Source organism: Maniola jurtina, chromosome 19 (genome assembly GCF_905333055.1).
Source record: "Maniola jurtina chromosome 19, ilManJurt1.1, whole genome shotgun sequence".
In the NCBI taxonomy this organism is placed as follows: Eukaryota; Metazoa; Arthropoda; class Insecta; order Lepidoptera; family Nymphalidae; genus Maniola; species Maniola jurtina.
Window position 1 is genome coordinate 2,684,195 of NC_060047.1, and position 25,706 is coordinate 2,709,900.

The window sequence follows — 25,706 nt, forward strand, 5'->3', positions numbered from 1 at the left end:
ACGGACGGACACCGAAAGCTTAGTATTAGGGTCCCAAAAAAATTCGACTTTAGTTTGCAATGCATCTTTTTCAGCCCGCACATTAAAGCGCATAAAATTCTTCATTTTGATTTTTTAAGAATCTTATGTAGTGACACTCTCACCATCATCATCTAATGACGTATCATTAATCAAAATCGGTTGAGCCATTAAGCAGGTATGAGTGGACATTGCAACGAACATACATACCTACATGTAGCGCATACTACACACATAACCCTACTTTTGGGCTTAGCCGCAGTTGGGTAATAATCTAATCTAGGTAGGTATACATTTTTGCTACCATGCAAATGGAGATTCGAATAGGTAGGTATTCGTAGTAACAAGACGGATCAACATCATTACTATATCCATACCTATGATAACTATGCGAAAATGTGATTGTTCGTTGGTTTGTTCTCCAATCACGCCGCAATGAAGCAACGAATTGATATGATTTTTTGGGTTCCGTGCCTCAAAAGGAAAACGGAACCCTTATAGGATCACTTTGTTGTCTGTCTGTCTGTCCGTCCGTCCGTCGTCATCCGAATCATGAAATTTGGCAGGTAGGTAGGTCTTATAGCACAATTGTAGAGGAATAAATCATGTTATTCGGGAGGTCACAGAGGAGGATTCGATCCCTCCTCACGTACCTCTAACTTCTCGGAGTAATGTATTTTTAAACCATTAATTAATATCACTTGCTTTAGAAGCATCGTGAAGAAACCTGAGAGTTCTCCATAATGTTCTCAAAGGTGAAGTCTACCAATACGCACTTGGACAGCGTGACGGACTATGGCTTAATTCCTTTCCATTCTTAGAGGAGATATGTGGTCAGTAGTGGGTCGGCGATGGGTTGATCATGATGACGATGAGTTATAGGTCTAGAGAGTGATATGTTTTCATCTCGGAAAACCAGTTTTTTTAAGAGTGAGATTTCTCAAAAACCTAAATCCACGCAGACGAAGTCGCCGATATCAGCTAGTAATTTTAGGTGAGTATGATCTTATAGGATTCATAACTTATCACACCTGTCCATCACTGAAATAAATATCTGTGTACCTAACTGAGTAGGTTAGCTTGTATTTATTCAAAAAAACCGGCCAAGTGTGAGTCAGACTCGCACACCGAGGGTTCCGTACTCGGGTATTTTAGACATTTTGCACGATAAATTAAAAACTATTATGTATAAAATATATAAAAACTTGTTTTAGAATGTACAGGTAAAGCCCTTTCATATTTACCCCATTTTTTACCCCATTTATCAGGTAGATACATATTATAGGTTCAGTACCATGCCTTCGTTTCGTGTTTTGCAATCGGCCAAAAGTTGAAGTAAGATGGGATTCCCTGGCCAAGATAATTCCTTTATACTTTATCGATTCAGATCGCATCCGGCCTTACAAAACGCGAAAGATACCAGTGAATTATTGATTATTATATAACAAAAGTGAGGTAGGTAGTAGGTACGTACGTAATGTTTTAAAGCCAGTTCCAAGGTTTAAAATCAACGGACACATCTTTTAGTTTTTCAGACATATTTTTAAGATATTATAATATTTTAGTGTCTTTCAGTCATAATACGAGTAGCTTAGAAACATCAAGTTATACTTACCGAGTTTTATAAACTTAGATTGCTTTCATAGTCACATTAGATTTAAGAAACCCATAAATTAATCATAATCGGAGTGAAACCGGAGTTCACCTAGTCCTAGCCATAGAGATATCTATAGCATAATCTGTATTTCGAACATTTATAAAATGTAGGTAGTTGCAAAAAATGTAATGACACTAATTGTCAACGCTTTCAATATTAAATTCATCGTAACAACGATAACAATCATATTTACTCGTAACAGAAAACTTGTTTTTTCACGTTAAAAGTGCCTAAATATCGAATTGAAGTGTTCGAAAAACAGTGGGTTTTTCCGATAAAATGAGTGACCAACCTGGAAACGAACTGGATGAGTCAGTATTGCTATCAGATCGTACCAGCAACAGCGAATTCTTTATCGATGATTACTCGCATCTAAGACTGTCTTATTATCAGTATCGAGACAACATATCCCTAAACGTGAGTGATTCGATCTACCCAGATTCAACTTACTACACTAATGCTTCGACGAATGAAAACCACGAAAATTCAACTAATTCCACCAATGCTGCAACGGAAAATAACAATTTGAATAGTACCACTCAAAATTCTACTAAATCAATCAATGCTACCACTTCTATAGTTCTAAATGAACAAGAAAAGCGCAATGCAACACCTGAAAGGCACCGTGAAAACAAAGATTTGAGTAACGCCAATACAAATTCTACTATTTCAACCAATGCTACCAATTCTAAAGTTCTAAATGAAGAGAAAAAACGCAATCCAACACCTGAAAGGCACCGTGAAAACAAAGATTTGAGTAACGCCAATACAAATTCTACTATTTCAACCAATGCTACCAATTCTAAAGTTCTAGATGAACTAGAAAAGCGCAATGCAACACCTGAAAGGTACCGTGAAAACAAAGATTTGAGTAGTGCCAATACAAATTCTACTATTTCAACCAATGCTACCAATTCTATAGTTCTAAATGCAGAAGAAAAGCGCAATGCAACGCCTGAAAGGTACCGTGTAAACAAAGATTTGAGTAGTGCCAATACAAATTCTACTATTTCAACAATTGCTACCAATTCTAAAGTTCTAAATGAACAAGAAAAGCGCAATGCAACGCCTGAAAGTTACTGTGAAAACAAAGATTTGAATAGCAATACAAATTCTACTATTTCAACCAATGCTACCAATTCGAAAGTTCTAAATGACGATGAAAGACGCAAACTTCGTGAGTACTTAGTATCCCAAATACCTGATCTGCCACACCCATCGTACACTGCTGCATCGATTATTGCATCAGCTTCACATAGAATGGATCCATCTAATCGTTTTGTGTACAACAATAGAATTGAACAAGGTAATAGAAGGGATGAAGATTTTGAAATGGAGACTTTTACACCCGAACGTAGGTCTACGCTGAAACCCGATACGAAGCTTTGAATTGTACTAAAATCTAATACCTAGCGTGTTTTTTTTTAATTTTAAAAGTTTTTAACCATGTAAAAAACATAGGAATATAAGTGAGTGCAAAAATGTTTTATAATATAGAAAGTTACATACTTACATTATTTTTTGAACAGTTTGCTTTAATGTCTCTTTGTGTTTTAAGTATTTTATGAAAGTTTTATGTAAATACTCGTTGGATATGTGCGTAGAAGATGGGTTCATTTTCAAAAACTATGATTTATTTATTTTAAGAAATAAAATCTTATATGAATTCACCATTCATTTTCTCTAAAAGCATATTGTCTCATAGTGTTAAGTTAAGCCTCAGCAACATTTGTTAGAATTTAGTAATAGATACTTACCTACTTAGTTTTATAAGATTTTTAAATTCCATTTTTTATTCTTGTATTTGAAATATTATTTTTGAGGATTAAATTTTTATTATTTTAATAATTCATACTATTTTATTATTAACTACAACACTGTTTAATATAAGATAAAAGAAACATTAATCCATAGATACCTACTAATATTATAAATACGAAAGTCTGTTTGTCTGTTACAATTCCATTCGCTCAACCGAATTAAACGGAGTTTGGTACAAAGATAGCTTGCATTCCGGAGACGGGCCTTGTCTGTTATCTGTTACTTTTTATCCGGTAACTTCAAAGAGTTTCCACAGGATTTTTCGAAAACCTAAATCCACGCCAACAAGTGGTGAGTATTTCCTATCTAGTATAAAATAAACTAAAAGATCGGAAAAACTGAGACTCGCAGCAGAGAACCAGTCAAGACAATAATAGTGTCATAGAACCATGTTATGTGAACCTAAAATATGAAATTAGGTCAACTATCCTTTTTTTAATTCTGATACAAGTAAGTCCTTGACTGCAACCTCACCTGCTGGTAAGTGATGAAGCAGTCTAAGATGGAAGCGACCTTCTAAGATGGAAGGGTATAGCAGTTTTCATTAAACCCATGCTCCTTTGGTTTCTACACGGCATCGTACGAACGCTAAACCGCTTGGCGGCACGGCTTTGCCGGCACGGTGGTAACTAGCCACGCCCAAAACCTCCCACCAAACTAGACTAGTTTAGAAAGTATAAAGTTCCAAACCTCTGCCAGGAATCGAACCCGGGACCTCCCACTAATAAGACCACAGCGTTTAACCACTGCGCCAGAGAGGGTTTTATTTTATAGTACCCACTTGCTCATATAAAACTAAAATAAAATACCGGAACAAAATGTCCGCAATACATAACGGACACTTGCAGTCTGCGCGCCATTTGTATGGCTTGGCTAAAGCACGGAATATATTGCAGCTTGCAAGTCGGTTCACATTTTTTTACAGGAGGTTAGAAAGAATTAGGGACTAACTCTCTCTGCGTCATATGCTCATTGCTCATGGTCATAACACCTTCCTATTAATCACCGTATAATCACGAATTACCTGCATCCTATCCTACTATTATATCCTATCATTATATCCTACCTACATATCTATGATCCTACCACTATAACCAAACCTAGGAGTTTTCTTGAGATAATAATGCCGTGGGTTCCCAAATCCTTCAGCACTAAGAGAACGCCGTATAGTCTTGGATTTGACAGTTATTATCCGAAATTATGTACTCGTAGGTAGTTTACTGGCATTTGGAATTGACCCGGTCATTTCCGGTTATTATCACTGGATAGGTATGATAAAATCAATAACCGAGACTGTTTAACGTGCCCTCCGAGGCACAGAGGAATTAAATTAAGGGTCAAAATCCGATTTCCAAAGCGGTCACCCATCCAGTTACTGTGTTGGGTCAACGTTGCTTAACAATCGCAGTCAATTGGTAGGTATGCGTTGTTACAACTATCATCATGATCAACCCAGCGCCGGCTCACTACAGAGCACGGGTCTCCTCTCAGAGTGAGAATGGTTTTGGCCGTAGTCTACCACGCTGGCCAAGTGCAGATATGCAGACTTTACACCTTTGAGAACATTATGGAGAACTCTCAGGCTGTGACGTACACAGGGTTTAAAGCCAGGATAAGCATTAAGGTATGAACTTATTTTCTGGCAGGTCATAATGGAAAATAAGTGTTGATTTATTACAACTAGGTAAGGCAATACATACCTCTATGAGCTGCACGCCACTGCTCTCAAGCATGTAAATTTCTTCGCGATGTTTTCCTTCACCGTTAAAGCCAGTGATATTTAATTATTTAAAATGCACAGAACTCCGTCCTAACTACTATAGGCTATCCCAACAGCTATACATTGAAAGAATATTCCTGAATTCTGTCTTCTATTAGGTATAACTCAGCTTTGTTCTGGATTCCGTTGTCAAAAAGAAAATTATGTCTTTATTTGATTAGAAATAACTTCTAACCTATGATTCTAACCATAGTAGACAGGTAATATTATGTTCCAACGCTGTGTTATTTGGTTCATACCTTCTTTTAGTTAAATAGTATAGTTAAGTTCTACATAATAATGTTCTAACCATTTTAACATGGGTTACGTATTACCCTATGTATTTAAATTCAAGGAAACACGTTAGTTCGAAGGAAAGAGAATTTTCTAAATAGCTCCCGGCGCAGCGGCGACCTACCTGAAATTTAATAAAGGTACTCGGGTCCCTCATATGCAATCTGATAACATCCACCCACGAACTAATTTTGTTTACTTACTATAAGCAAATTCACTCGCTACGAGAACTTTTAGAATTTAAAATATCTCTTGCATCTGAAAATTTTGCAAAAGTTCACCTTTTAAACAACTTTATAACATTTGCGATGAAAATTCTTAAAATAAGTCTATTTTTTTTACTTTCAGTGAAAATAGATTAACTTTAAGCCTAATACACGTACTAAGTCGAAAAATTAGAAATGCGTGCGCGGGATCGAAGTTCGAAAGTGTCGTATCTCACAAATCTTACTGAAGTCTTAACCACTAGAATATCACCATTTAGGCATGGTCAGCATACTTTGACCGGTAATACCTAATTTTGCATGGGTTCGTTGTCTTCCGCTGCTGGAATTCCCGACATGTATCTTATTCAGTGGCATGTATATATTTATCGGCAAAAGGCAGGCAACTTACATCAGTCTGGAAAGTTGCGAACATACTTTTTGTTGGTAACTTAGTCTGTGTGAAATTAGGTTTATACATAATCTTTTGGGATTAAAACTTCGTATTATAATTATTATTAGCGTGATTCAGGCTACATAGTGAGTGACAGATTAAGATACCCGTGGTGCAATCTATGCAGATTGTTCGTAAGTTGATTTCTGTCTTAGGTTCGTACCGTCTGTCAACATGACGTGGACGCCTCAGTTTTAAAGTTATAGCCACCTTATAGCATACGTAATTTGTACCGCAAAGGACAGGAGGATTTCTCGAACCATTGGACCAGTAAACGGTCGGTGACGGAAGACAGTGGACGGGACGGGACGTTCTTGTTATCCAATAGTAGTCCAAGAATTCCTTTCGTCCTGTTCGGCACACGTACGCATACAATGACCTTTATTTATCTACTAGAGGATGCCCGCGACTTCGTCCGCGTGGATTTAGATTTTTATAGATCCCGTGGGAACTGTTTGATTTTCCGGGATAAAAAGTTGCCTATTTCGATTACAGGGACGCAAGGAGGGAGTACGGGGAAGCTACTTCGGTACCAAATTTTATACAAATCGGTTAAGTGGATGGGTCTTTAGGAATCCCGCGGGAACTCTTTGATTTTCCGGGATAAAAAGTAGCCTATGTCCGTCCCCGGGATATTAGCTAAACCTGTACCAAATTTCGTCAGAACTGGTTACACTGTTGGGCCGTGAAAGGGTAGCAGACAGACAGACAGACAGACAGACACACTTTCGCATTTATAATATTAGTATGGATTTGTACAGTTTGTATTTGTAAAATTCAAAAACAATCTTCAACGAAATGATTGAAAAAAGCATATTTTTATTTATTTACAGGCATTGAAATTTTCACGTTGTCGTCACGTCGAAGCAGAAAGAAGGCCGGGGAGACAAAACATTAATAATTACTATGGCTTGTGATTTTGATTTCCCGCGGGAAACCCAGCGCGGAGCTCTTTTTGTTTTTATACTTACATTAATTTCTGAACTTAACTGAGTCACGAGGTGTAATGTTATATTCCCCGTTTAAGCCAAGCTGTGCATAATCATCATCATCGTCTTGGTCAACCTGCATAGTCTTGCTGGACGTAGATCTCTTTGAAAGAGCAACCGCCGAGTTTCTTGCTGGTTCTTCTCGGTAGGAAAGGCATACCGAACCAGTGGTAGATGCTCTTGACGATTCAAAAGTACTTGTAAAAGTCTAATTGAATAAAAATATTTTGATTCTGAATTTGAATTTGATCTGGTTCCTCCTTCGCCTTCTACCAACGTACCGCTAGGTATCGTCAAGATCTGAATCCGTACGTAGCTAGTAGTTGGAATTCCTAGGACACGTACGAAGCGATTTGCTTCTTCGTTTCTGATCCGAACCGCTAGAATATGGAACGCCCTTCCGGCATCCGTTTTTACCTCCACTTTTAATATGGGCACTTTCAAGTCAAGAGTGAATAGGCATCTTTGAAGCAAGCGCGCTCCATCTTAGGCTACATCATCACTTGCTAGCAAAAAACCTTAAGATCTACATCGGTTACTTTAGTTCTTTGGCGAATCACTTCCATTGTTTGGTGAATTTCTGAATTGGCATTTGCATATTTCTGACCTACCGTACTCCTGGCAAAAGGTTTTAGGGAGTTCACCCACGGCGACGTATTGTAGTGAATCATCTGGTGTCTGCATCGCTACTTTAAAAAAAAAAAGAATCCGACGAATTGAGAACCTCCTCCTTGTTTGAAGTCGGTTAAAAACCTTTAGTCGAATTTGTAGCGCGCGATGGTATTGATTCAGCGTGGCTTTTGTATCGATGCAATTGAGTGACTGATACTGATTCAGTAACCTTTCTTTATTTAAGGGTGTACCCAATATTTACGTTGCCTAAGCTTTGCTACCGTATAAACAGCAACAAGGACAAAAACTAAGCATACAATATTATTATTTACCCATAAAAATAAAAAGTAAATGTGTAATCGATTTCATTTCATTTCAAAATCCTTAAATGGATGGGTAATACATAGTACATACCTGCATACGAAAAAACATTCGAACAAAGCTAACAATCGAACCTCTTTTTTTGGATATGTTAACGTTAAAAATATTTAATATTTTTCTGTAACAAACTTAAAGGAATCTAACCGTATTTGACAACTCTAATACATACCTGCATACCTTACGTGGGCGAAGGTATATGATCAGTGGCAGTATCGCGACTAAGTATATCGCCGTCTTTTTGAGACTGTATCACTGGAAAAAGGCGCCGTGGGCGACCTCCCTTAAATAAACATCCTCTTATCAATTGGGATAGGCAGTATCAGCACCACGCTACCCGCCTAACGGGACGGCTGATTGATTGCGTTGTGTGCACGCTCACAATCTATATGCTAATAGGCCGAGGAGCTTTTTAAGGCGCCCTTATTATGTAAAGTAGACTCGCTTAATCCCGATCGGACGTTCCCAAGGCTATGATGTACAGAAAACAACGGCCGTCGGTAAAGTTTGATTATATTGCCCCGAAAATTTCCGGAACAGGGACGGCATTATTATAATGCGATAGTAGAATCGCTTAGTCGGCTTCAGAACAGTGTATTACCACAGGTATTACTTTACTCTATGCTTCAGAAGGTAGATGTGTATGCCCGCGGCTTCACCCGCGTGGATTTCGTTTTTTTTAAATCCCGTAGGAACTCTTGAAATTTCCGGGATAAAAAGTAGCCTATATCCTTCCCCGGGATGTATACCAAAGTCTTCACCCATTAAAATCGGTTCAGTGGTTGGGCCGTGAAAACGTAGAAGACAGACAGACAGACAGACTGAAGGACAGACAGACAGACACATTTTCGCATTTATAATATGTATTAGTAAGAATAAGGATTATCATCATCAACTCATCCCTGGCTTACTACTGGAAACAAGTCTCCTCTCAGAATGATAAGGGTTTGGCCCCACCCTGGACAATTGTGGATTGGCAAACTTCACACACCTTTGAGAACTTTCAGGCATGCAGGTTTCCCCGCGATGTTTTCCTTCACCACCTACGAGCAACTCCCAAAAGTCAGATGTGCCCGGGAACAAACCGAACCGTCCACAGCTGGGCATATGCCTCTTGTAGGGACTATCCACACGCAACGGTCTTGCATCATCCTGTCTATCTACCTAGGTACAACTAACTAATTTACGACTAACTCCCAAAAGTTAGAGGTGCCCGGGAACAAACCGAACCGTCCACAGCTGGGCATATGCCTCTTGTAGGGACTATCCACACGCAACGGTCTTGCATCATCCTGTCTATCTACCTAGGTACAACTAACTAATTTACGAGTAACTCCCAAAAGTTAGAGGTGCCCGGGAACAAACCGAACCGTCCACAGCTGGGCATATGCCTCTTGTAGGGACTATCCACACGCAACGGTCTTGCATCATCCTGTCTATCTACCTAGGTACAACTAACTAATTTACGAGTAACTCCCAAAAGTTAGAGGTGCCCGGGAACAAACCGAACCGTCCACAGCTGGGCATATGCCTCTTGTAGGGACTATCCACACGCAACGGTCTTGCATCATCCTGTCTATCTACCTAGGTACAACTAACTAATTTACGAGCAACTCCCAAAAGTCAGATGTGCCCGGGAACAAACCGAACCGTCCACAGCTGGGCATATGCCTCTTGTAGGGACTATCCACACGCAACGGTCTTGCATCATCCTGTCTATCTACCTAGGTACAACTAACTAATTTACGAGTAACTCCCAAAAGTTAGAGGTGCCCGGGAACAAACCGAACCGTCCACAGCTGGGCATATGCCTCTTGTAGGGACTATCCACACGCAACGGTCTTGCATCATCCTGTCTATCTACCTAGGTACAACTAACTAATTTACGAGTAACTCCCAAAAGTTAGAGGTGCCCGGTAACAAACCGAACCGTCCACAGCTGGGCATATGCCTCTTGTAGGGACTATCCACACGCAACGGTCTTGCATCATCCTGTCTATCTACCTAGGTACAACTAACTAATTTTCGAGCAACTCCCAAAAGTCAGATGTGCCCGGGAACAAACCGAACCGTCCACAGCTGGGCATATGCCTCTTGTAGGGACTATCCACACGCAACGGTCTTGCATCATCCTGTCTATCTACCTAGGTACAACTAACTAATTTACGAGTAACTCCCAAAAGTTAGAGGTGCCCGGGAACAAACCGAACCGTCCACAGCTGGGCATATGCCTCTTGTAGGGACTATCCACACGCAACGGTCTTGCATCATCCTGTCTATCTACCTAGGTACAACTAACTAATTTACGAGTAACTCCCAAAAGTTAGAGGTGCCCGGTAACAAACCGAACCGTCCACAGCTGGGCATATGCCTCTTGTAGGGACTATCCACACGCAACGGTCTTGCATCATCCTGTCTATCTACCTAGGTACAACTAACTAATTTTCGAGCAACTCCCAAAAGTCAGATGTGCCCGGGAACAAACCGAACCGTCCACAGCTGGGCATATGCCTTTTGTAGGGACTATCCACACGCAACGGTCTTGCATCACCTATCTATCTACCTAGGCACAACTCACCTAGGTGTCTATCGCTGATGGCAGTCAAGGGCTAACTTGTATTGGAATAATTGTTTAGAATAAAAAACAAATGCGATTCGAACCCGCACTCGAAGAGTTCCTTACCATCGTACAAGAAACAACACTTTACTTTTAATTTTCATGGCAGTCATTTTGAATTTTTATTACTTTTGTTGTTATAGCGGCAACAGAAATATAGGTCCCATCTTAGATCACATCATCACTTTCCATCAGGTGTGATTGTGGTCAAGCGCTTACCTATAGTGAATAAAAAAAAAGGTACGTTCTGTGAAAATTTCAACTCTTTATTATGGTTCACGAGATACAGTCCGCTGACAGAGAGACTGACAGAAGGACAGACAGCGGAAACTTAGTAATAAGGTTCCGTTGGTACTTTTCGGATACGGAACCCTGATAATGTCAAAAAAAAAGTTAAAAGAAATCATCACGGCAGAAACGTCTGTAGCACTCACAAATAAAGACACGTTAGGAAGTTTGCAGCTATTCCAAACTTTCCCTCCCGGGGGCGATTTCTTTGACAGTTCACTTAAACTTAAGACCTTATAAATAGAGCTCTCTACGGATTGAATTTCAAGATTATCTACTGACTGTTTTTTTATGATTGCAATTGTTTCTATTCTCTGTGCTCTGTGGGGATGGAAGAGCACGGCAGGTAAAAAAACCATTGAAAATGAAAGCTGACCATCGTCTCCCTGCCCCTCAAATATCTGAAATGCCTACTAAAACGATTTATCCTGTAAAGAAATCCAAATAAAAGGTATTTATTTTGATACGGTTGATTAATTTAAGATGGCAATCGGGATATGAGGCGGGCAGACGCCCTACACACCCGCACGTCACCCGCGTTATCTCGCACTGGGTAAGTAGGGGGGGAGCGGGGGGGGGGGGGGGGAGATGCGGGGCGTCCCCACTACGATTACCATGTCAACTTATCGCGTAGGTACTATACATCTATTAAATGATGCAGTCTAAGATGGAAGCAGGCTAACCTGATGGGTTGGTTTCTACACGGTATCGTACCGGAACGATAAACCACTTGGTGACACGCCTTTACCGGTAGGGTGGCAACTGGCCACGGCCGAAGCCTCGCCTCGCCAGACCAGAGGGGTACTTACCTAACTGACTCACACCGGCCTCACTAGGGGTTTTAAAAAAGATGCCTGCTTTTCCACTAGACTAAAATTCCAGCCTTAGTCGCTGACTTTTAAGTCAGAAAGAGTTCCCCATAAAATTGTCCCAGCTAAATGCAATACTGTAAAAAAGGTTGATATTTGATATCAACTCAGGCCCTAACCACTCCGTCCTGCTTTGATCTCAATGTCAAAAAGGTGAAGTGTCTAGTACAAGATGAACCTCTCCATTGTAACAGACGCACTGGGTAGGTACACTTGGGTACATCGTACCTATCTACTCCGTACTTTTAATGCTAAGTAAAAGCTCCCTTCGATTTTGTTTTCTTTTGATCTTTTATCTTTTGTTTACAAATAAAATAAAATAAAGATAAAATGATATTTGGCTATAAAAACCGGCTAAATGCAAGTCAAACTCTACCCCGAGGGCTCTGTAGCTAGGAAAGAAACATAATATAAGTAATTAGGTATTGATTGGTTAAAATAATCTACCGTATCAAAACTAATTCCTCTTTGGATTTCTTTTTTTTTTTATTTTTTATTTAAGCAACAAAGGCCCACAATATTATGTTAGTAAACATCTTAACCTATGTTAGTAACTAAATTATAATGTAATGTATGTTAGTAAGAAACTTATTCTATGTTAGTTAATATAATTAATATACTTATTAACTAATGCAGACATCCAGTGCGCTTTGAGAGCGCTGTCCTGTCTGTCTGCTATCACCTTCAGGATAATGTTGGGACTTCTCTCCAGCCTGCTTTTAATTGAGGCGATCCGTTTCCGCATTATTGCGAAGAAACCGTCTACTCGGTTCTCCGCAAACATACCGGACGCGCTACAGTATCGAGGCAGTCCCAACATTATTCTGAAGATGTTATTATACTGGACTCGGAGAGCGTTTATAGATTTTTGGGTATAGTCAACCCACAGACTGCACGTGCACTTTACAGGATAAATCCTTTTAGTAGGCATTTCAGATATTTGAGGGGCAGGCAGACGGTGATCAGCTTTTATTTTCAATGGTTTTTTTACCTGCCGTGCTCCATTACAAATTTTAAAAAAATTCAGCTAAATAAAAAAATTGGCACGTAGTTTTTATTAACAGTCGTTTTCTTTTTGAATTTTTAAATTAATTATAACTAATTGTAAAATTAAAATTTCATAATTTGTAAATTAAAACCATTAGTTAGTAATTATTAGCTTTTAAATCTATCGATCCTCCAAACACTATTAACATTAATTAACATGTCGGTGACGCAAACTTGAAGTTTTTACCCATCCCAAAATCTCTCAACATGCCAAGTTTTAAAAGCTACACTTTATTACCCTCGGATCGGAACGCCCTTGCAGCATCAGTTTTCCCTCCCACTTTTAATATGGGTACCTTCAAGTCAAGAGTGAATGATTGGGCAACTTCTAGGCAAGCGCGCTCCATCTTAGGCATCATCACTTGCTAGCAGGTCTGATTGCAGCCAAGCGCTAGTCTATATAATTAAAAAAAAAGGGACCTCGCTGTAAAAAAGATTTCCCTTCAACAAATCTAATCAATTGTACATCTTCACTAAAATCATGAATAGGTTACACAGAATGTACAAATTCTTGATAGGAATGGTAATGGAAATCCCGCTTGCATTCAGGTTGAAACTGTTAGTAATTCGAGCAATCAACTCCCCGCGCGGCTGGATCCGAAGCGCGACGCTGCATCCGCCTAAATCAAATTAGGTAATTGAAATCATTTCACGGCGTTCCCTAGACTTCGTATGAGATTTTACATCTTACAAACATTCGAATTCGAGAATCGAAATAAAATAACGCCACAGTAAAATGGACTTAAACTTACTTGGTTTAAAGTACAAAACTCAGTACCATCGATTTTAATTTTGCAACGATTCCGCTTGGAGCGCTGCCTGTAGACTAGATAGATGTATAATGAACAAAATTGAGCATTAAAACAAGACAGTTAAGGACCATTTTACTTTAATGCTAGTGTTTTATCCGAATCTGGATCCGAAACACGACGCTGCATCCGCCTAAATCAAATTAGGTAATTGAAATCATTTGACAGCGTTCTGTAGACTTCGTATGAGATCTTACATCTCACAAACATTCGAATTCGAGAATCGAAACATAATAACGCCACAGTAAAATTGACTTAAACTTACTTGATTTAAAGTACAAAATTCAGTGCCATCGATTTGAATCTCGCAACGATTCCGCTTGGAGCGCTGCCTGTAGAGTACATAATATATAATGGGCAAACTTGAGCTTTAAAACAAGACAGTTAAGAACCATTTTACTTTAATGCTAGTGTTTCATCCGAATCTGGGTCTGAAACGCGACGCTGCATCCGCCTAAATCAAATTAGGTAATTGAAATCATTTGACGACGTTCCGTATACTTCGTAGGTATGAGATTTTACATCTCACAAACATTCGAATTCGAGAATCGAAACAAAATAACGCCACAGTAAAATGGACCTAATCGTACTTGATTTAAAGTAAAAAATTCAGTACCATCGATTTTAATTTCTCAACGATTCCGCTTGGAGCGCTGCCTGCATGGTAGCTATATAATAGACAAACTTAAACATTAAAACAAGGCAGTTAAGGACCATTTTACTTTAATGTTAAAGTGTTTCAACTCACGAATAGGTACTATCAACGTTTACGAAATGATTGAAAAAAAAAACATATTTTTATTTATCTACAGGCATTGAAATTTTCACGAACGTCACGTCGAAGCAGAAAGAAGGCCGGGGAGACAAAACATTAATAATTACTATGGCTTGTGATTTTGATTTCCAGCGGGAAACCCAGCGCGGAGCTCTTTTGTTTTTATACTTACATTAATTTCAGAACTTACCTGAGTCACGAGGTGTAATATTATATTCCCCGTTTAAGCCAAGCTGTGCATAATCATCATCATCGTCTTGGTCCACCTGCATAGTCTTCCTGGACGTAGATCTCTTTGAAAGAGCAACCGCCGAGTTTCTTGCTGGTTCTTCTCGGTAGGAAAGGCATTCCGAACCAGTGGTAGATGCTCTTGACGATTCAAAAGTACTTGTAAAAGTCTAATTGAATAAAAATATTTTGAATTTGAATTTGATCTGGTTCCTCCTTCGCCTTCTACCAACGCACCGCTAGGCATCGTCAAGATCTTTCTCCGTACGTAGCTAGAAATTGGAATTCCTAGGACACGTACGAAGAGATTTGCTTCTTCGTTTCTGATCCGAACCGCTAGGATATGGAACGCCCTTCCGGCATCCGTTTTTACCTCCACTTTTAATATGGGCGCCTTCAAGTCAAGAGTGAATAGGCATCTTTAAAGCAAGCGCGCTCCATCTTAGGCTGCATCATCACTTGCTAGCAAAAAAAACCTTAAGATCTACATCGGTTACTTTAGTTCATCACTTCCATTGTTTGGTGAATTTCTGAATTAGCATTTGCATTTAACATCTGACCTACCGTACTCCAGGCAAAAGGTTTTAGGGAGTTCACCCACGGCGACTTTTTGTAGTGAATCGTTTATTAATCAAATAATCATAATCATATTCTTTATTTGCTGAGTACAGGCACAAAAGGTGGTACAAAGTATATAATGAGTCCAATGTATTTAACCATTTCTGGCATGCAAATATAATGTTCTTATATAATAATGTCAAAAACATTACACATGCGCTTCTGCATCGTTAATCTTTAGTCGAATTTGTAACGCGTGATGGTATCGATTCAGCGTGGCTTTTGTATCGATGCAATTGAGGGACTGATACTGATTTAGTAAACCTTTCTTTATTTAAGGGTGTACCTACCCAATATTTACATTGCCTAAGCTGTGCTACCGTAAAAGCAGCAATAAGGGCAAAAAACTAAGCATACAATATTTACACATAAAAATAAAAAGTAAATGTGTAAACGATTTCATTTCATTTCAAAATCCTTAAATGGATGGGTAATACATAGTACATACCTGCATACGAAAAAACATTCGAACACAGCTAACAATCGAACCTTTTTTTTAGTTAATATTATATTTTAACGTTAAAAATATTCAATTTTTTTCTGTAACAAACATTAGTAATACAATGATATAGGAATCTAACCATATTTGACACCTCTAATACACACCTGCATACCTTACGTGAGCGAAGGTATATGGCTGGTTTTACAGTGACGCTTACCGTCCGCGCGGGTGGTAAGCGCGCGGGTGGTAAGCGCGGTGGCCGAATTGCCGTCAGCGCGGGCCATCCGCGCGACTATGTAACGATCCAAGAGACGCAAAGCTCGTGGCCCGCGACGCTTACCAACCGCGCTGGCGAAACCGTCACTGTAAAACCACACTATGATCAGTGGCAGTATCGCGACTAAGTAGGTATATCGCTGTCTTTTCGAGACTGTATCACTGGAAAAAGGCGCCGTGGGCGACCTCCCTTAAATAAACATCCTCTTATCAATTGGGATAGGCAGTATCAGCGCCACGCTACCCGCCTAACGGGACGGCTGATTGATTGCGTTGTGTGCACGCTCACAATCTATATGCTAATAGGCCGAGGAGCTTTTTAAGGCGCCCTTATTATGTAAAGTAGACTCGCTTAATCCCGATCGGACGTTCCCAAGGCTGTGATGTGCAGAAAACAACGGCCGTCGGTAAAGTTTGATTATATTGCCCCGAAAATTTCCGGAACAGGGACGGCATTATTATAATGCGATAGTAGAATCGCTTAGTCGGCTTCAGAACAGTGTATACCACAGGTACAGGTATTACTTTACTCTATGCTTCAGAAGGTAGTTGTGTAACGGTAATTACTCATGTAGTTTATTAATCACTAGAGGATGCCCGTGACTTCGTCCGCGTGGATTTAGGTTTTTAAAGATCCCGTGAAGAACTGTTTGATTTTCCAGGATAAAATGCCTATGTCAATAACAGGGCCGTAAGCTACCTCGATACCAAATTTCATACAAATCGGTTAAGCGGATGAGTTTTTAGGAATCCCGTGGGAACTCTCTGATTTTCCGTGATAAAAAGTAGTCCGTCCCCGGGATATAAGCTAACCCTGTACCAAATTTCGTCAGAAACGGTTAAACTGTTGGGCTGTGAAAAGGTAGCAGACAGACACACTGAATTGAAACACACTGTATGATATTATATAGTAAGTATGGATTAATTATTAACTGGCTTACTACTGGAAACAAGTCTCTTCTTAAAATGAGAAGGGTTTGGCCCCACCCAGGACAAGTGTGGATTGGCAGACTTCACACACCTTTGAGAACTTTCAGGCATGCAGGTTTCCCCGCGATGTTTTCCTTCACCACCTACGAGCAACTCCCAAAAGTCAGATGTGCCCGGGAACAAACCGAACCGTCCACAGCTGGGCATATGCCTCTTGTAGGGACTATCCACACGCAACGGTCTTGCATCATCCTGTCTATCTACCTAGGTACAACTAACTAATTTACGAGTAACTCCCAAAAGTTAGAGGTGCCCGGTAACAAACCGAACCGTCCACAGCTGGGCATATGCCTCTTGTAGGGACTATCCACACGCAACGGTCTTGCATCATCCTGTCTATCTACCTAGGTACAACTAACTAATTTACGAGTAACTCCCAAAAGTTAGAGGTGCCCGGGAACAAACCGAACCGTCCACAGCTGGGCATATGCCTCTTGTAGGGACTATCCACACGCAACGGTCTTGCATCACCTGTCTATCAACCTAGGCACAACTAACCTAGGTGTCTGTCGCTGATGGCAGTCAAGGGCTAACTTGTATTGGAATAAAAAACAAATGCGATTCGAACCCGCACTCGAAGAGTTCCTTACCATCGTACAAGAAACAACACTTTACTTTTAATTTTCATGGCGGTCATTTTGAATTTTTATTACTTTTGTTGTTATAGCGGCAACAGAAATATAGGTCCCATCTTAGATCACATCATCACTTTCCATCAGGTGTGATTGTGGTCAAGCGCTTACCTATAGTGAATAAAAAAAAAAAGGTACGTTCTGTGAAAATTTCAACTCTTTATTATGGTTCACGAGATACAGTCCGCTGACAGAGAGACTGACAGAAGGACAGACAGCGGAGACTTAGTAATAAGGTCCCGTTGTACTTTTCGGGTACGGAACCCTGATAATGTCAAAAAAAAGTTAAAAGAAATCATCACGGCAGAAACGTCTGTAGCACTCACAAATAAAGACACGTTAGGAAGTTTGCAGCTATTCCAAACTTTCCCTCCCGGGGGCGATTTCTTTGACAGTTCACTTAAACTTAAGACCTTATAAATAGAGCTCTCTACGGATTGAATTTCAAGATTATCTACTGAGTGTTTTTTTATGATTGCAATTGTTTCTATTCTCTGTGCTCTGTGCTCTGTGGGGATGGAAGAGCACGGCAGGTAAAAAAACCATTGAAAATGAAAGCTGACCATCGTCTCCCTGCCCCTCAAATATCTGAAAAGCCTACTAAAAGGATTTATCCTGTAAAGAAATCCAAATAAAAGGTATTTATTTTGATACGGTTGATTAATTTAAGATGGCAATCGGGATATGAGGCGGGCAGACGCCCTACACACCCGCACGTCACCCGCGTTATCCCGCACTGGGTAAGTAGGGGGGGAGCGGGGGGAGGGGGGAGATGCGGGGCGTCCCCACTACGATTACCATACCAACTTATTGCGTAGGTACTATAGATATAATAGATATACATCTATTAAATGATGCAGTCTAAGATGGAAGCAGGCTAACCTGATGGGTTGGTTTCTACACGGTATCGTACCGGAACGATAAACCACTTGGTGACACGCCTTTACCGGTAGGGTGGCAACTGGCCACGGCCGAAGCCTCGCCTCGCCAGACCAGAGGGGTACTTACCTAACTGACTCACACCGGCCTCACTAGGGGTTTTAAAAAAGATGCCTGCTTTTCCACTAGATTAAAATTCCAGCCTTAGTCGCTGACTTTTAAGTCAGAAAGAGTTCCCCATAAAATTGTCCCAGCTAAATGCAATACTGTAAAAAAGGTTGATATTTGATATCAACTCAGGCCCTAACCACTCCGTCCTGCTTTGATCTCAATGTCAAAAAGGTGAAGTGTCTAGTTGATGAACTCTCTCCATTGTACAGACGAGGTACACTTGGGTACATCGTAGCAATCTACTCCGTTCGTACTTTTAATGCTAAGTAAAAGCTCCTTTCGATTTTGTTTTCTTTTGATCTTTTATCTTTTGTTTACAAATAAAATAAAATAAAACTTATAACACCCCTCTTTTTGGGTCGGGGGTTAAAAAATAAAATGATATTTGGCTATAAAAACCCGGCTAAATGCAAGTCAGACTCTACCCCGAGAGTTCTGTAGTTAGAAAAGAAACATAATATAAGTAATTAGTAGACTTGCAACGAATAGTATATTCGGCAGTATACCGAATACCGAATATTCGGCGAGGCCCCTGACCGAATAGCCGAATATTCGGCAAAAGTATTCGGCTGGATTTTTTTATTAAATTGGATTAAATTATGTACCTGTTTTATGTACCAATGACTACTTAATAAATGATTATAAAAGAAATGAGAACCTTACCCTTCTAAATTTTGATTACCACAATAATTATTCAAATACATAGAATCCTCCATTTTTCCAATTCAGAAGATGATTATGTACCAATGACTACTTAAATGATTATAACAGAAATGAAAATATGAATATATACGTAATCAATCGATTTTAATTTTTCATTTTACCAATTATTTCTCTATGACAAAATATATTATTTAAGTATTCGGTATTTGGCCGAATAATATGTAGATATTCGGTATTCGGCCGAATATAATAAAAGCAGCCGAATAGGCCGAATACCGAATAGTAACCGAATATTCGTTGCAAGTCTAGTAATTAGCTTTTATTTTCAATGTTTTTTTACCTGCCGTGCTCCATTACAAATTTAAAAAAAATTCAGCTAAATAAAAAAATTGGCACGTAGTTTTTATTAACAGTGGTTTTCTTTTTGAATTTTTAAAATATTAATTATAACTAACTGGATGATGCCCGCGACTTCGTCCGCGTGGATTTAGGTTTTTCGAAATCCCGTGGGAACGCTTTGATTTTCCGGGATAAAAGTAGCCTATGTGCTAATCCTGGATATTATCTATCTCCATTCCAAATTTCAGTCAAATCCGTCCAGTAGTTTTTGCGTGAAGGAGTAACAAACATACACTCACATACACACATACGCTCAAACTTTCGCCTTTATAATATTAGTGTGATTGTAAAATTAAAATTTCATAATTTGTAAATTAAAACAATTAGGTAGTTCGTTATTATTAGCTTTTAAATCTATCGATCCTCCGAACACTTTTAACATTAATTAACATGTCGGTGACGCAAACTTGAAGTTTTTGCCCGTCCCAAAATCTCTCAACATGCCTAAAGTTTTAAAAGCTACACTTTATTACCCTCGGATCGGAACGCCCTTCCGGCATCAGTTATCCCTCCCACTTTTAATATGGGTACCTTCAAGTCAAGAGTGAATGAATAGGCAACTTCTAGGCAAGCGCGCTCCATCTTAGGCTGCATCATCACTTGCTAGCAGGTCTGATTGCAGCCAAGCGCTAGTCTATATAATTTAATAATAATAAACATTTATTTCGGAATATTTCCTCCATATATTTTTAATGTGTAATTTAATTAGTTCTAATTAAATAAATAAATAATAAATAATATAGTGTTAGTAACAATAGGCCTTATGAACTATGTTAGTGATTAAATTACATTGTTATTAATTGTTATTATACATATATACATTTTAAAAAAAAGGATCTCGCTCTGTAAAGAAGATTTCCCTTCAACAAATCTAATCAATTGTACATCTGCAGTAAAATCATGAATAGGTTACACAGATGTACAAATTCTTGATGGGAATGGTAATGGAAATCCCGCTTGCATTCAGGTTGAAACTGCGAGTAATTCGAGCAATCAACTCCCCGCGCGGCTGGATCCGAAGCGCGACGCTGCATCTGCCTAAATCAAATTAGGTAATTGAAATCATTTGACAGCGTTCTGTAGACTTCGTATGAGATTTTACATCTCACAAACATTCGAATTCGAGAATCGTAACAAAATAACGCCACAGTAAAATGGACTTAAAGGCACTTGATTTAAAATAAAAAATTCAGTACCATCGGTTTTGAATGTATTATAGAAGCAGGCGTTATTTTGCGGAAGTTCATGATATACAGCAAATTAAGCTTTTGGTTCCTTGCTATCGATTTTGATTTCTCAACGATTCCGCTTGGAGCGCTGCCTGCATAGTAGCTATATAATGGACAAACTTGAGCATTAAAACAAGACAGTTAAGGACCATTTTACTTTAATGCTAGTGTTTTATCCGAATCTGGATCCGAAACGCGACGCTGCATCCGCCTAAATCAAATTAGGTAATTGAAATCATTTGACGGCGTTCCCTAGACTTCGTATGAGATTTTACATCTCACAAACATTCGAATTCGAGAATCGAAATAAAATAACGCCACAGTAAAATGGACTTAAACTTACTTGGTTTAAAGTACAAAATTCAGTACCATCGATTTTAATTTTGCAACGATTCCGCTTGGAGCGCTGCCTGTATACTAGATAGATGTATAATGAACATGATTGAGCATTAAAACAAGACAGTTAAGGACCATTTTACTTTAATGCTAGTGTTTTATCCGAATCTGGATCCGAAACACGACGCTGCATCCGCCTAAATCAAATTAGGTAATTGAAATCATTTGACGGCGTTCCGTAGACTTCGTATGAGATTTTACATCTCACAAACATTTGAATTCGAGAATCGTAACAAAATAACGCCACAGTAAAATGCACCTAAGTTTGCTTAATTTAAAGCACAAAATTCAGTACCATCGATTTTAATCTCTTGGAGCGCTGCCTGTAGAGTACATATATGTATAATGGGCAAACTTGAGCATTAAAACAAGAGAGTTAAGGACCATTTTACTTTATTGCTAAAGTGTTTCGACTCACGAATAGGTAGGTACCTACAACGTTTGGTGAGATGTAAAATCTTATACTAAGCATACCTGCCGTGCTCTGCTGAAGACTACGGCGTCAATTAGACATCTGAAGCGTGCAACTGCCGTACTACTCAAGTTGTCAGTTATTGCAGAATGTGTTATTAACCCCCGACCCAAAAAGAAGGGTGTTATAAGTTTGACGTGTGTATCTGCGTGTCTATGTATCTGTCTGTGGCATCGTAGCTCCTAAACTAATGAACCGATTTTAATTTTGTTTTGTTTTGTTTGAAAGGTGGCTTCTGTGAAAGAGTGTTCTTAGCTATTTATAATCCAAGAAAATCGGTTCAGCCGTTTGAAAGTTATCAGCTCTTTTCTAGTTATTACTGTAACCTTCACTTGTCGGTGTTATAATTTTTTTTACACTTGTTTTGTAAATTGTAGATATGGTTACAGTACTTTACAATATACCCAATACTTTCTGCAATAACTCCAACGGTGGTGTAGACTGTAGATAATAAATCTATCACTCTAGAAGGCGTGAGTATTATGATAATGCGGTATACTACTTACTGCGGTAAGAGCAACCGCCGAGTTTCTTGCTGGTTCTTCTCGGTAGGAACGGCATTCCGAGCCAGTGGTAAATTATTTGACGATTCAAAAGCACTTGTAAAAGTTTATTTGAATAAAAATCTATTCTATTCTATAATTATTATTCTCTGGAAAGAGGTTATGATGTAGGTACGATTTATAGAAAGGAAATAAAAATGCAATACTAAACTTATTTTCAAATAACACTAATTTATTATTAAATAAGTCTTAAACATAAACTTAACCTACAGAACCCATCTTAATAAATAAATAATCATTATATTTACAACAATTAATAAAATATGGAACTAATTCTGTTGTATACAAACTCTAAACTATTAAATGACAATTTTCTAAAAGTATTGCTATTTCTTTCATAATGCTCTGTGCGGAAAGAGACCAAATTAGTTTAGAGATTGCGTACAACAACCGACCTTCTAGTTTAATAATAAATGATAATTACACACATTTTCTCTTCAAATTGTTTGTGAAAACATTACACTTTATTCAACTTTCATATTATATAACTTATCAGTCTCGCTTCAATTCACACTGGTGGGTTAATTATTATTTTATAATATACTAGCCTATGCTCGCGACTTCGTCCGCGAGGGCCACACAAATTTCGACCCCCCATTTTACCCCCTTAGGGGTCGAATTTTCAAAAATCCTTTTTTAGCACATGTCTATGTCACAATAGCGTGCCTTTCAGCCCGATCTGTACAGTAGTTTAAGCTATGCGTTGATAGATCAGTCAGTCAGTCAGTCAGTCAGTCAGCTTTTTTTATATATTTAGACTAGCTTAAGCCCGCGATTTCGTCGGATATAGATACATATAAATCTATACCTATAACAGGAAGATTTCGATAATAGGAAGAATTAAAGAATATTAATGGAATACAAAAACGATTCTATATTAAGTATTTAAGTTAGATCTGATTCGGTGATCTAAGGCCGATTCACACCAATTGCGTAGTGACCCGCGTAAACCCCTAACACACCGGGTTACGCATACGTCCACGCTTTACGCAAGCGGTGTGCCATGTTTCATACAGTTCCATACATTACAACGCAATGGTACGCGGTACGTCTACGCTTACGCAGGCTGTGTAAACGAGCTATTATCGCCAGCTCCTAGATCAGGGTCTTCACACTGTGACGCCATTAGCAACGCTTGCAGTTCAGAGTATATTGTCTCCAGCATAACCAGCCGAGGTTTCGTGTACTGAAATAAAACAGTGTTTGTAGAGTAATAGTAATATTATAAAATATATTATATAATAGTGTATGTTTGTTGGTTTGTGTTTCAATCACACCCCAACAGAGTAACAGAGACAAGGAGCAGTTTTAGCAGTTTTTTACTTTATTTATTATGACTATATGATTCACTCACACTAACAATTACTAATAATAATTTACATCTCGCCAGCGAATTGTTTGTTTTAAGCTGTTTTGCTTGAAAATGAAATAAAGATTGTAATCAGTGATCAAAATTATTAACTTTGAACTCAATTCCAGTACAGTTCCAGGCAAAATGAGATCAACATTTGTATTCAATGGGCCAAAAATGTCCAGATTAAGGAAAAAAAGGGTTTTGATTAGAATAATCAAACTGTTTTGTTCGCCGTATCTTTTATTTTTTAACAGATTTGAATCTGGACAAAAGTGGTTTGGGAATTTAAAATTCTGTATTGGCTTAGGTCTGATCTGGTGAGAGACTATGACTGTGTAAAGCAAATGATATTTAAATGCTTAAAACACACATAGCTCTGAAAAGTTATATGTGCATGACCAGGATCAAACCCCCAATCTCCCGAACTGGAGGCTGACGTCTTAATCACTAGGCTATCACCGTAAAAATTAGCATTTACCTTGAACAATGGTATCAGTTTGATAGATTCATTACTTGTTGAAGTAAAAGTTGCATTATTTGTTGAACTTCCAGTTTTGACCAGTAAAGTCAGAATGTACAGAACTCGGTTCTGAAACAGACGAAAGGGATAGTGGTTATAAATTAGTTACATAATCCTCTCAACTCATCGCTGGTCCACTGCTCAGGATGGGGTCATTCTCCAAATGAGAAGGGTTTAGTCCATAGTCCGCCATGCTGGGCAAGTGCAGGTTGGCTGACTTTACACACCTTTGAGAACTATATGAACAACTGTCAGGCATGCAGATTTGCTGTTTTCCTTCACTGTTAAAGCAAGTGATATTTAATTGCTTAAAACACACATAACTTTGAAAGTTAAAGAGAGTCTTGGATCTTGGAAACCTAAATTAGTATTATTAATAATTTATATCTACCAAAAATATGGGAATTATCCATTGTTTTTTATGGCACAAGGTGTTAGCATGTGAATTTACCCACAAGATACCTATAACCAGTAGTAAACATCTATTGGTTGACAAAGATAACAATTTTTATTTACCAATTTGATGACTTCATTTATTATAACATCTTCAATGTTGGACCATGGCACAAAATTGTCTTCCCTCCCAAACACATACTTGACTGAGCTTTGCACACCAACTGTTGGAATGACTAGGAGACTTTCTGGAAGTAATAACTATAGGTTTTACACTAAGCATAACATTTAAATTAGGTTAGTAATATGTTTTTATTAATGTAAACACTACCACTTTGCTGCAATTATACTTAATGGCAAGTGATGATGATGCCTTAATGTAGTGCCTTCGACCTTAACATAATATATCAGTTAGTTTCTCCTATAATAAAAGAGATAGTAGATAATTATCATCAATACAAACCTGATTGAACGCTATGGGTAATCCAGAAGAAAACTAAGAATGACAATACAATAATTATCACTAATATAGCCTGTACGCTTATACGTACAAAACAGAGGGCTAGCACATTAAATATCACAGCTAAAAACAGAGATTTTAACGGCCAAGCAGACTTCTGTTCCTTGTTTTTATAAGTTATTGTAAAGCGTTGAGAATTCGGTGAATTCAGACGATTTTCAACCCTCAAAGATAGATTTACGCCGTTAACATTTTCGTGATTTATTATTTTGTAATTATGTGACATTTTTAGGAGAACTGTATGTTATTGTTTTGTAATATTAACGTTTTAATTTTGCGATTTTAGCAGATTATTAAAATAAGAAATTCAAATCCAATCAGATTCTCCGCCCACAGACTATTAAAATACAAAATAAAATGTCAACTGTCAA

At 38.6% G+C, this 25,706-nt stretch overlaps 2 protein-coding genes and 1 long non-coding RNA gene across 4 annotated transcripts; 2 read left to right on the forward strand and 1 right to left on the reverse strand.

Annotated features, from left to right (window-relative positions):
• The first annotated feature begins 400 nt into the window (after window positions 1–400).
• LOC123875103 lies at window positions 401–21,899 on the forward strand. The gene is made up of 3 exons (XR_006798080.1): window positions 401–483; window positions 19,559–19,566; window positions 21,888–21,899. It is a non-coding gene; the product is annotated as an uncharacterized LOC123875103 (long non-coding RNA).
• LOC123875048 (uncharacterized protein YBL113C-like) lies at window positions 1,794–3,525 on the forward strand. 2 transcript variants are annotated; one of them, XM_045920701.1, is made up of 2 exons: window positions 1,794–2,586; window positions 2,812–3,525. In XM_045920701.1, exons 1-2 carry the CDS (start codon window positions 1,955–1,957, stop codon window positions 3,062–3,064), a joined length of 885 nt encoding a protein of 294 aa, XP_045776657.1. In that variant the 5' UTR covers window positions 1,794–1,954; the 3' UTR covers window positions 3,065–3,525. The 2 variants fall into 2 exon arrangements, with proteins under 2 accessions (XP_045776657.1, XP_045776656.1); XM_045920700.1 differs by having other exon boundaries at window positions 1,794–3,525.
• Window positions 21,900–22,742: 843 nt separating the features above from the next.
• LOC123875070 lies at window positions 22,743–25,662 on the reverse strand. Its single transcript, XM_045920729.1, has 4 exons — window positions 25,279–25,662; window positions 24,939–25,063; window positions 24,381–24,491; window positions 22,743–23,734 (listed from the first exon to the last, which is right to left on the reverse strand). The coding sequence occupies exons 1-4, from the start codon at window positions 25,559–25,561 to the stop codon at window positions 23,606–23,608; spliced, it is 648 nt and encodes a 215-aa protein (XP_045776685.1). The 5' UTR covers window positions 25,562–25,662; the 3' UTR covers window positions 22,743–23,605.
• Between the last annotated feature and the right edge of the window lie 44 nt (window positions 25,663–25,706).

Bases quoted from the DNA above. Each gene is read 5' to 3' on its own strand.
- LOC123875048 (XM_045920700.1), top strand. From the start codon at position 1,955: ATGAGTGACCAACCTGGAAACGAACTGGATGAGTCAGTATTGCTATCA.
- LOC123875070 (XM_045920729.1), bottom strand. From the start codon at position 25,561: ATGTCACATAATTACAAAATAATAAATCACGAAAATGTTAACGGCGTA. The intron at 25,064-25,278 runs GTTTGTATTGAT...TATTACTTCCAG, and splicing joins TACCCATAGCGTTCAATCAG to AAAGTCTCCTAGTCATTCCA. The intron at 23,735-24,380 runs GTAAATGCTAAT...GTTTTATTTCAG, and splicing joins AACTGATACCATTGTTCAAG to TACACGAAACCTCGGCTGGT.